The sequence below is a fragment of the Coenobita brevimanus genome, chromosome 32 (genome assembly GCF_032717465.1).
Source record: "Coenobita brevimanus isolate Jiangsu-jjx chromosome 32, ASM3271746v2, whole genome shotgun sequence".
Lineage (NCBI taxonomy): Eukaryota > Metazoa > Arthropoda > Malacostraca > Decapoda > Coenobitidae > Coenobita > Coenobita brevimanus.
This window is the reverse complement of record NC_136985.1, coordinates 1,520,496-1,531,532: the sequence shown is the minus strand read 5'-3', so window position 1 is coordinate 1,531,532 and position 11,037 is coordinate 1,520,496. Positions and strand designations below refer to the sequence as shown.

Sequence of the window (11,037 nt, the reverse complement as noted above, 5' to 3'; positions counted from 1 at the left end):
TTGTTGTAGTGTTTGGATGTCCTTGTTGGAATTATGGCTCTGCATATTTTTGACCCCCAAGAGGTGTCTGGGGCTTCTTCAATCACATAATTCCACCATGGGAAGAGGATGGCCATCTACCCCTTAAATCTACTATAGGGGTAGACTGGGAGGGGTAGATTGAGACAGTTTGGGAGGAAGGATGGGACTGGAATGCATTGGTGTTGTGAAGAGGAGGGGTAGACTGAGATGGTTTGTGATGAGAAGGGGTAGATTGAGATGGTTTGTGATGAGGAGGGGTAGATTGAGATGGTTTGTGATGAGGAGGGGTAGATTGAGATGGTTTGGGAGGAAGGATGGGACTGGAGTGTATTGGTGTTGTGAAGAGGAGGGGTAGGCTGAGATGGTTTGTGATGAGGAGGGGTAGACTGAGATGGTTTGAGCACGTGGAGAGGATGGAGGATGACAAATGGGTGTGGAGGGTGAGAAGTGTGAACGTTGGGGGTGGGGTTGTGAGAGGCAGACTGAAAAAGACCTGGGATAAGGTCATAGAGTGTGACCTCAGGGATTATGGCACCTGGGAATAAAGATAGATAAACTGATAGATAGATAGAATTTTCACCTTCAATTATTTTCCCCACAAATCTAATCAACATACACAAACTCCCTTCAAATCAGTTTCAAAAATCAACATATTTTACAGAACAGAATCTCCTTACATATTACTGATTTCCGCGATTCAGACGCAGTTTCCTTTCGCTCTCGAGGATTTTCGCACTTCGCCAAACATCCTGGGTCAGCGAAGATTCTCCACAGCTCAGCGCGACAAGCCTGGAAATTCAGGAGAGGCGGACGAGTTAGAGAATGACAGGAAATAGGGATGTATGGAAGTGTAAATGTTGCTCTTATGTATGGATGTGAAGCTTGGACCCTCATGGATAGATGGACGAGTGAAAGGAGTGGAAATGAGTTGAAAGGAGCATTTGGAGTTATATGGAGAGACAGACTGACAAATGAGGAGGTGAAGGAGTGTTGTGGTGTGGATGTGGAGTTATATGGAGAGACAGACAGACAAATGAGGATGTGAAGGAGTGTTGTGGTGTGGATGTGGAGTTATATGGAGACAGACTGACAAATGAGGATGTGAAGGAGCGTTGTGGATGTGGATGTGGAGTTACATGGAGAGACAGACTGATAAATGAGGATGCGAAGGAGTGTTGTGTTGTGGTGTGGATGTGGAGTTACATGGAGAGACAGACTGACAAATGAGGATGTGAAGGAGCGTTGTGGTGTGGATGTGGATGTGAAGTTACATGGAGAGACAGACTGATAAATGAGGATGTGAAGAGAGTGTTGTGGTGTGGATGAGACAGAAAGCATTAACCCCTACTTTAACGGAAATGTGTTCTGATGTACCCCCGCACATCGCTTGTAAACACCCGTGAGACACCACCAGAACCGCAACCGTGGTCCACTGGTACATCCCCTAATGAACGTACGTAGCGAGTTTAGTGACGCCAGACGCTGGGCATCACAGGGTAATTAAATAAGCCATTCATCCATGCAGTACATTTTCTTCAAGCCAGTTTGTACAGTAACTACCTGGGTCATAGTACTTCAGCACATGTAAACGTATGTAATGATTTATTCTACGATAATTTCTTTACAATGGCAACATCACGCTGGGTTTGTGTGATCGTCAGTAGACAAACAAATCTATCTATCTATTGCCAGACGCCTCAATCCCGTTTGGGGTGGCCACAAACAAATCGCCTCCAAGTCGCCCTGTCTCCCCCCGCCATTTCACGGCCCTGCTCCCAACTCACACCCCCCCCTCCCTCATATACCTCTCCACCCCATCCTTCCATCTCATCCTCGGCCTCCCCCTCCCTCTTCCCCCCTCCACCTCGTTCACATACACTCTCCTCGTCAGTCTTTCACAAACGAATCACAAAGCGTAAATAGTTTGGATGTGGCAAAAAACATACACTACCCCCCACACTACAGGAGAGGCAGGTGTCAGGTCGGTATGGGGGGAGTACACAGTGTTTACATTGGGGGGAGGGGTTGGTGAAGGAGGGGTTAAGAGAAATACACTGAGGTAGTCTGGCCATGTGGAGAGGATGATGATGATGATGAAGATGATGATGATGATGAAGATGATGATGATGATGATGATGATGATGATGATGATGATGATGATGATGATGATGATGATAATGGTGGATCATACCTTGCCAATATAAGAAGATGGTGCAAGTCTTCCGCTGAAATCCCGTTGTCACTCTTACGACTGTCAACAAAGTCATCTTGAACCAGCTGAAATAATAAAAATAATAATAATAATAATAATAATAACAATAATAATAATAATAATAATAATAATACCTACCATTTCACTGCCCTGCTCCCAGCTCACACCCCCCTCTCTCATATACCTCTCCACTCCATCCCTCCATCTCATCCTTGGCCTCCCCCTCCCTCTCCCCCCATCCACCTCACTCACATACACTCTCCTTGTCAGTCTCTCATATACCTCTCCACTCCATCCCTCCATCTCATCCTTGGCCTCCCCCTCCCTCTACCCCCCTCCACCTCACTCACATACACTCTCCTTGTCAGTCTCTCACTCTCCATCCTCTCCACACGGCCAATCACACCCACGAAAAACACAAACGGCTAAAAAACGCGTTACTCTACCTTCTGCATGTCATCGGAGAGCGTGTAGGGGAGGAGGCGCGTGGTGGTGAGGTAGGTGCGGATGTCGGAGAGCAGGTCTGGGGTCAGTAGTGCGTGTGCTCGTTCAAACGCGGCCGCTACGTTTGTTTGTTGTGGTTCTAGCCTCACTTCGGCGTCACTAGAGAAAGAGAGATAGAGGGAGTGAGTCAGAGATCATTTTTCCCTCTGGTTATGGCCTCACTAGAGAAAGAGAGAGAGAGAGAGTGAGTCAGAGATCATTTTTCCCTCTGGTTATGGCCTCACTAGAGAAAGAGAGAGAGAGAGAGAGTGAGTTAGAGATCATTTTTCCCTCTGGTTATGGCCTCACTAGAGAAAGAGAGAGAGAGAGAGTGAGTTAGAGATAATTTTTCCTACCTGACTTCATTACCACTAGGAGAGAAAGATAGATAGAGTTAGAGATAGACTTTCTTCCCTATGTTTCCAGTCTCACTTCAGCATCACTAGAGAAAGAGAGATAGAGAGAGTGAGTTAAGAGATCGATTTTTGTCCCCTTTCATGAAAAAAAAAGGGAAAAGCCAAAGGTCTGACACAAACTGATGCTGACAGGAACACACACACACACACACACACATACCATACCAAAACAACACACCTCTCTCTCTCTCACACACACACACACACACACACACACACACACACACACACACACACACACACACACACCAAAACAACACCTCTCTCTCTCTCTCACACACACACACACACACACACACACATACCACACCAAACCAACACACCTCTCTCTCTCTCTCACAAACACACACACACACAAACACACACCACACCGCAGCACACCAAAACAACACACCTCTCTCTCTCTCTCTCACACACACACACACACACACAGCACACCAAAACAACACACCTCTCTCTCTCTCTCACACACACACACACACACACACAGCACACCAAAACAACACACCTCTCTCTCTCACTCAAACACACACACACACACAACCACCAAACACCAGTACTTTCCAATGCATGACGATAGGACAATTCTCTCTCTCTCTCTATGACAGGATAATTCTCTCAGCCCTCTCTCTCTCTCTCTCTCTCTCTATGACAGGATAATTCTCTCAGCCCTCTCTCTCTCTCTCTATGACAGGATAATTCTCTCAGCCCTCTCTCTCTCAATGACAGGTTAATTCTCTCAGCCCTCTCTCTCTCTCTCTCTCTCACTCAGTACCTTCCAATGCAGGATGATACAACCTCTCTCTCCCTCTCTCTCTCTCTCTCACCAGGTAATCATGGCGCGTCCTTCTGAGACAATCAACACAGGAATATTTGTATGCTGCTCAATATTGTGGAACTGGAAATCATAATCCACTCGTTGCCAGTTGACGAGGTTCCCCAAGGCCGTTAGGTTCCGTACGCCCTTCGAGTCTAACTGTCCTGCGGTTAGGCAGGTCTCGTCCAGGAACAAGTGCGTGTGTTTGGGCAGCTGTAGAAGACCGCTTGTGAGTCTGTTGGCGTTGTAGTCCTGTAGAGAGAGAGAGAGACACATGAGGGGAGGAGAAAAGGGAGAAAGAGGAACAGGAGAGAGTGGAGGGAAGAAAGAATATTGTAGAGGAAAGAGAAAGAGAGAGAAAGAGAGAGAGAGACATGAGGGGAGGAGAAAAGGGAGAAAGAGGAACAGGAGAGAGTGGACGGAAGAAAGAATATTGTAGAGGAGAGAGAGAGAGAGAGAGAGAGACATGAGGGGAGGAGAAAAGGGAGAAAGAGGAACAGGAGAGAGTGGACGGAAGAAAGAATATTGTAGAGGAGAGAGAGAGAGAGAGAGAGAGACATGAGGGGAGGAGAAAAGGGAGAAAGAGGAACAGGAGAGAGTGGAGGGAAGAAAGAATATTGTAGAGGAAAGAGAAAGAGAGAGAGAGAGAGACATGAGGGGAGGAGAAAAGGGAGAAAGAGGAACAGGAGAGAGTGGAGGGAAGAAAGAAAGAATATTGTAGAGGAAAGAGAGAGAGAGTGATTATTTTTTTGATATTCATTATTTTTGTCACAATCATCATCATCATCTTTTCTCAGCTAAGGATAATAATAAAAAGTAATAATAATAATAATAATAATAATAATAATATCCTATCAATCTATAATAACAACAATAATAATAATAATAATAATAATATCCTATCAATCTATAATAATAATAATAACAAAAAGCATCAAACGCACCTTCTTCGGGACAAACGCTGTCGTGTTCATGTTTGCGATGGTGATGGGGAGGGAGTAGGACTGTGTAACGATGTGTACAAGCAGGCTGTACAAACGGGTGGTGTACTGCTGGTCTTGTAACGCTGATGTAATGCCTGAAAGGTTGATGCTGTACTTCCCCAAGGCAATCACATCCTGGAAAATGAAAAGGGTGAGTTTGTGATACAGGGTGAGGGTGAAGGGAGAGGATTTTAATGTTAGGGTGAACTACTGCTACTACTACTACTATACTATTACTACTATAACTACTATTACATCCTGGGAAGAGAAAGGGTGAGTTTGTGATACAGGGTGAGGGTGAAGGGAGGGGATTTTAAAGTTAGGGTGAACTACTACTACTACTACTGCTGCTACTACTACTACTGCTACTACTACTACTACTACCACTACTACTAAAACTGAAGCCATCCCAACCTTTCGGAGATAAACAGACGAGATGAGATGACATATAATCAAATCCGCAGCCAGTCCATCACCCATACACGCCTCCACCAGCACTCGTCGCAGCTGCTCTCGAGTCTCCCTGGGGTTCGACAGGGCGGGCGGCTGGGCGGGCAGGAGGGGGTTGGTGTGGGGCATGGTGTGGGCGCGTAACACATGGAGTCTGTGGAGAAAGGGCGCTGGGGTGAAGTAAGATTGGGTGGGATTAGGTAGGGAAGGGAAGGGAAGGGAAGGGAAGGGAAGGGTAGGGAAGGGTAGGGTAGGGAAGGGAAGGGAAGGGAAGGGAAGGGAAGGGAAGGGTAGGGTAGGGTAGGGTAGGGTAGGGTTTGGAAGGGAAGGGAAGGGAAGGGAAGGGAAGGGTAGGGTAGGGTAGGGTAACGTAGCGTAGGGTAGGGTAAGGTAGGGTAGGGTAGGGAAGGGAAGGGAAGGGAAGGGTAGGGTAGGGTAGGGTAGGGAAGGGAAGGGAAGGGTAGGGTAGGGTAGGGTAGGGTAGGGTAGGGTAGGGTAGGGTAGGGTTGGGAAGGGAAGTGTAGGGTAGGGAAGGGTAGGGTAGGGTTAGATTACAAGCATACAGTTTCACTCTCTCTCTCTCTCTTGATACTTCTCTCCTCTTCTCTCTCTCATACAGTATTAGTGCCAAAGTGATAACATGTGTAGTGCTTCAGGCTTCAGGCAATGGACTAACTAGGCTACTCTCTCACCTGGGTACGAGGGATGGTGGGGGGGAGTGGGCTGCCTCTTCTTCAATCTCCATCCCCACCACATCACCATCCTCTCGCGGAGTAGAGGTCGATGCCAGAGAAGGATCGACTGAGAGGATGCCGACGACCTCAATCACGTCATTCAAGGAGAAACTTTGTCCCTCATACGTCTGTTGGGATAGATAGATAAAGATAGATAGATACCAATAGTAGATAGATAGACAGACAGATAGATAGATAGATAAACGTCCGTACCTTCACCAGACAGGGGGTGCCAGACATGCCAGGCAGGGGGAAGTTGAGGCAGGGTGTGGTGGGTGCGGAGGCTGTGGTGGTGGTGGTGGCAGGCACATCGTCACCCTCTCCCTCACCCTCCGACTCGCCCCTCGTCCTCTTGGCCTCGTTCGAACCAGTCATTGGGTCCATTTCCATGCTGAGGTCGTTAGGAGAAATAGGAAATAGTCTTGCGCATTTCTTCCTTTATTTTTAGTAGTAGTAAATCTCTCTCAATCCCTCTCTCTTTGTCTCCAAATCTCTCTCTCTATTTCTATCTCTAGTCTCCATATCTCTCCCTCCCTCCCTCTCTTTCTTTCCATCTGTCTGTCTGTCAGTCTGCCTCTGAACTTTCCATCTGTCTCAGTCTTTCTCTCCCTCCCTCTCTTTCTTACCACCTGTCTGTCTGTCTCAGTCTCTCTCTCCCTCCCTCCCTCTTTCTTACCATCTGTCTGTCTGTCTCAGTCTTTCTCTCCCTCCCTCCCTCTTTCTTACCATCTGTCTGTCTGTCTCAATCTCTCTCTCCCTCCCTCCCTCTTTCTTACCATCTGTCTGTCTGTCTTTCTCTCCCTCCCTCCCTCTTTCTTACCACCTGTCTGTCTGTCTCAATCTCTCTCTCCCTCTTTCTTACCACCTGTCTGTCTGTCAGTCTGTCTTAACGTTCCCTCTGTCTGTCTGTCTCAACGTGTGTCTCAACTTTCTGTCCATCTGTCCATTTTAACTGTCTGTCTGTCACTCTGTCTCTCAACATTCCATCTATCTGTCTATCTATCTATCTATCTGTGTGTCTATCTATCTCACCTTTCTGCACTATCCGGCCCCACCCTCCGCTCCATCTCTTCACCGCCATCCTCGTCCCCAGCTGCTCTCTTCTTCCTTGACGCACCACAAGACGTACTCGCTTCAGGGCTGCTTGGGTTAAGGTCTCGGTAAATCTGAAAACATAAACACAGCCGCCTAAATTATCGTATCCAACCACCTCAGTCTATCTGGCTGTAGATAGATAGAATTACAAGGGAAGGGGACAGGGTGACATGGAGATGATTTGTTTGTGGCCACCCCTTTGAGGATTATTGTGTCTGGCTATAGATAGATAAACACATAGATGGTATTACTAGGGAAGGGGTCAGGGTGACATGGAGGTGATTTGTTTGTGGCCACCCCTTTGAGGATTATTGTGTCTGGCTATAGATAGATAAACACATAGATGGTATTACTCGGGAAGGGGTCAGGGTGACATGCAGGTGATTTGTTCGTGGGCACCCCTTACTGGATTAAGGCATTTGGCTATAGATACACAAACAGACAGATTGACAGGTAGATAGATGGATAGACAGGTAGAATTACTAGGGAAGGGGACAGGGTGACATGGAGGTGATTTGTTTGTGGCCACACCTTACCAGATTATGATGTCTGGCTAGAGAGAGAGAGAGAGAGAGAGAGAGAGAGCCCTCAGTTCCTCCATACTCACCTCTTTCACCCAGTCATTCTCTCCTGGTATAGGGACGCAGTAGTAAATCAGCCGATCGCCAGTCACACACTCAGGACTGTCTGTTATGATGGCTTCCTGTGTCTGAAAATAACATGGCAGGTTATATATCTATCGCAGGGCGTCACGCTATAGATAGATAGATAGATAGATAGACGAGGATATGGATGAGAACAAGGGAAGTGTGGGCTTAATAATCTACGTTGTCATCAATATCATCATCAAAATCATTATCATCATCATCATCATCATCACCACCATTATTGTTATCTTCATCAGTATTATTATCATCATCATCACCACCATCATTATCTTTATCATCATTATTACTGTCACCATCACCACCATCATCATCACCATCATCATTTGGCAATATTCTTTTCTCATCTAGTCTGCTCTCTCTCACTGGTTAAGGAAGCTCCCTAACACCTCTTCCTTATTGATTTATTTTTTTATACGACTGAGTAATATTGTTTTGTATAGTATTTTTTAAGGGTATGGTGACGTTAGAGTGATTTACGTGACTGGACAGCAATTAATAAGCAAAATAAATCACTTTGGAAGAGGTGTTATGGAGCCTCCTTAACATATGTGAGTATGAGCCTCTCTCTCTCTCTCCCTCCTTCTCCTCTCTCTCTCTCTCTCTTTACCCCACACTCAGCAATGTCCCTGTATCGTCCGGCCTGTAGTCTTGTCTTGCCGCTGTTGTCACGAACTTGGTAAACATCCAGGAAGAACTCGCTGTCGAACATGTCCTGAATCATACCCCTGAACCGCACCACCTGACTGGGACGCAGCTGGTGCAGAGGCGTTTCATTAACCCACGGCAGCTGGGAAAAAAGATAGAGGGAGAGGATAATATATTGTTGCAAGAAGATGAGTGAGAGACTGATGAGAAGAGTGTATGTGAGTGAGGCGGAGGCCAAGGATGAGATGGAGGGATGGAGTGGAGAGGTATATGAGAGAGAGGAGTGTGAGCTGGGGGGAGGGCAGTGAAATGGCAGGGGACAGGGTGACATGGAGGTAATTTGTTTGTGGCCACCCCTTACGGGATTGAGGCGTCTGGCAATAGATAGATAGACAATAATTATCCCAATCTAATAATAAAATGAAAGAAATAACATGAATATTTCCCTCTTACCTTCTTGAGAACAGACTCCTGGCTAATCTCTTGCTCAAAATACTGCTTGACTCTCTCCCTCCAGGGTCCTGCTGCCCCACACTCCTCTGGGGAAATATTACAATGCTAAATAAACCTTTTCTGTGGAATGGAGTGGGGAGGTATATAAGAGACTAACTAGGAGAGTATGTGAGTGAGGTAGAGAGGTGAGAAGGAGGGAAAGGCCAAGGATGAGATGGATGGATGGAGTGGTATATGCGACTAACTAGGAGAGTGCATGTCAGTGAGGTGGAGGGGGGAGAGACCAAGGATGAGGTGGAGGGATGGAGTGGAGAGGTATATAAGAGACTAGCTAGGAGAGTGTGAGTGAGGTGGAAGGAGGGAGAGGGAGGGGGAGGCCAAGGATGAGATGGAGAATAAACACCTGAACAAATAATTTAAGTACAAAAATAAATCTGTCTCCAATATAAAAATCACGCAGGTAACAGAGCCACAACCAGTCTATAATACCCTCTTCACTCCATCTTGGCCTAAAATTGCCATCTCTCCACCCTGATCACCGAGTTAGAGCATGAGATTAACACTAGAATACAATGCTAGTCATGAAGAAGTGCTAAGGAAAGGATGTAGAGCTGCGGTATTGCCTTATTCTGCCTATGAGTTACGTGAGAGGCTGCAAATGGACGAAAATGTGGACCAACTTGGAGTAACAGTAGTAAAAGTTCTTCACTATATAGAACCATTTACGGGAAAACTATGGCGTAAAAACACGGCCTCAGCACTAACCAAATATCCTGTCCACCACCCTGTGAGGTGTTACGGTCCAGTCATCAATTCCAGGCATGGTTATAGGGAAAGGGCTATGTGTATCACGTGTACAGCTGCACCCGCCAAAATTTCTCTTTCTCTGGGGGTTTGTTTACATTATGGGGGCGATCCTTGGACGATTCGGTACCAGTAAAATTCGCCATATTAAGTTTCTACCTATTTCAGAGCCAAAATTTCAATTATGGCGGTACTGAGATAAAAATATAAACTGAAATTCAATTATTCTAAAGGGATATAAATTTACTGGTGCGGAAAGTATTAATTACTGAAAGTAACGACTTCTACTCGTGCCGAAAAGTCCTTTAATTGTATATAAACAACCCAGACAGCGGTAATTCATCTTCTATATCAAAATTTTTACATTTACCTACAATGCACTAAATATAATTGTTTTTCACTCATGTACTAGTATACTGACTATTTTTTTTAGCTTATATATCAAAAGTTTTTCATCCAGCAATACAAATTTATGATAGTTTAATATTGACAAGTTGCCACCAAAACAAAGCTCTGTGTCGCGCGCCTTTCGAAATTCAACTTTGCATTTTGAGCTGAATGGCCGACGCGGGAGGAAAATATTTCATGTGTTCCCAATAGGAATATCTGGAGGTTAAGTTTGAGAATTTTGGGTTAGGATTTACAATCAAAATAGAGGAAATTTGGCATAAAAAAGAGGATTTAGCCTTTTCAACCTGCGCCTAATTTTTGCGTATTATTTCTTTACTATAGCCTTAAAATTTGGTTAATCTTAGTTATGAGGTAGTCTCCTTGGTTACTAGTCAAATATATCCTCCAATCTGACTACTCTTAACCGACAACTGGCTTTTTTTTTTTTTTTTAAATCCGACGTAGTCCATTCACTTTAACTTGGCTCATTTCATGCAGCTCAGAGAGAGAGAGAGAGAGAGAGAGAGAGAGAGAGAGAGAGAGAGAGAGAGAGAGAGAGAGAGAGCAATACCACATTTCCTCTATTAGTTATTTTTTTAACCTTCATTATTATTTTATTTAGTCTCCATTTTGTAAGCTAGCTCTATCTACTCTACAGTGTTCATTATATTTCGCTCATTGTCTCTATTTTCGTTCACTACAGCAGTTTCAAGAGGCGTGCGGGCGGTACAATATCAAAAAAGACATTCCTATTGGTTTTGCCCGCCACGCCGACAAGATGGAGACGAGGATGAGCGGAGTGATGATGCTTGAGAATGCTGCACCCACGCCCACACCCACACCCCACCCACACATACCTACACCAC

General features: G+C 45.5%; 1 protein-coding gene across 1 annotated transcript; it reads right to left on the bottom strand.

Moving 5' to 3' along the window:
* Positions 1–701: 701 nt before the first annotated feature.
* On the bottom strand, positions 702–9,813 carry LOC145395619 (mini-chromosome maintenance complex-binding protein). The gene is made up of 13 exons (XM_080269187.1): positions 9,743–9,813; positions 8,978–9,063; positions 8,487–8,666; positions 7,819–7,920; positions 7,172–7,282; positions 6,330–6,395; positions 6,075–6,244; positions 5,347–5,536; positions 4,894–5,067; positions 3,960–4,201; positions 2,680–2,836; positions 2,213–2,298; positions 702–810 (listed from the first exon to the last, which is right to left on the bottom strand). Exons 1-13 carry the CDS (start codon positions 9,798–9,800, stop codon positions 702–704), a joined length of 1,731 nt encoding a protein of 576 aa, XP_080125313.1. The 5' UTR covers positions 9,801–9,813.
* Positions 9,814–11,037: the final 1,224 nt, after the last annotated feature.

Excerpts from the sequence above, each read along its gene's own strand:
- LOC145395619 (XM_080269187.1), bottom strand. The coding sequence starts at position 9,800 with ATGCCTGGAATTGATGACTGGACCGTAACACCTCACAGGGTGGTGGAC. Across the intron at positions 6,245-6,329 it reads GCACCCCCTGTCTGGTGAAG|ACGTATGAGGGACAAAGTTT; the intron begins GTACGGACGTTT and ends CTATCCCAACAG. Across the intron at positions 2,837-3,959 it reads GGACGCGCCATGATTACCTG|TGACGCCGAAGTGAGGCTAG; the intron begins GTGAGAGAGAGA and ends CTCTTTCTCTAG.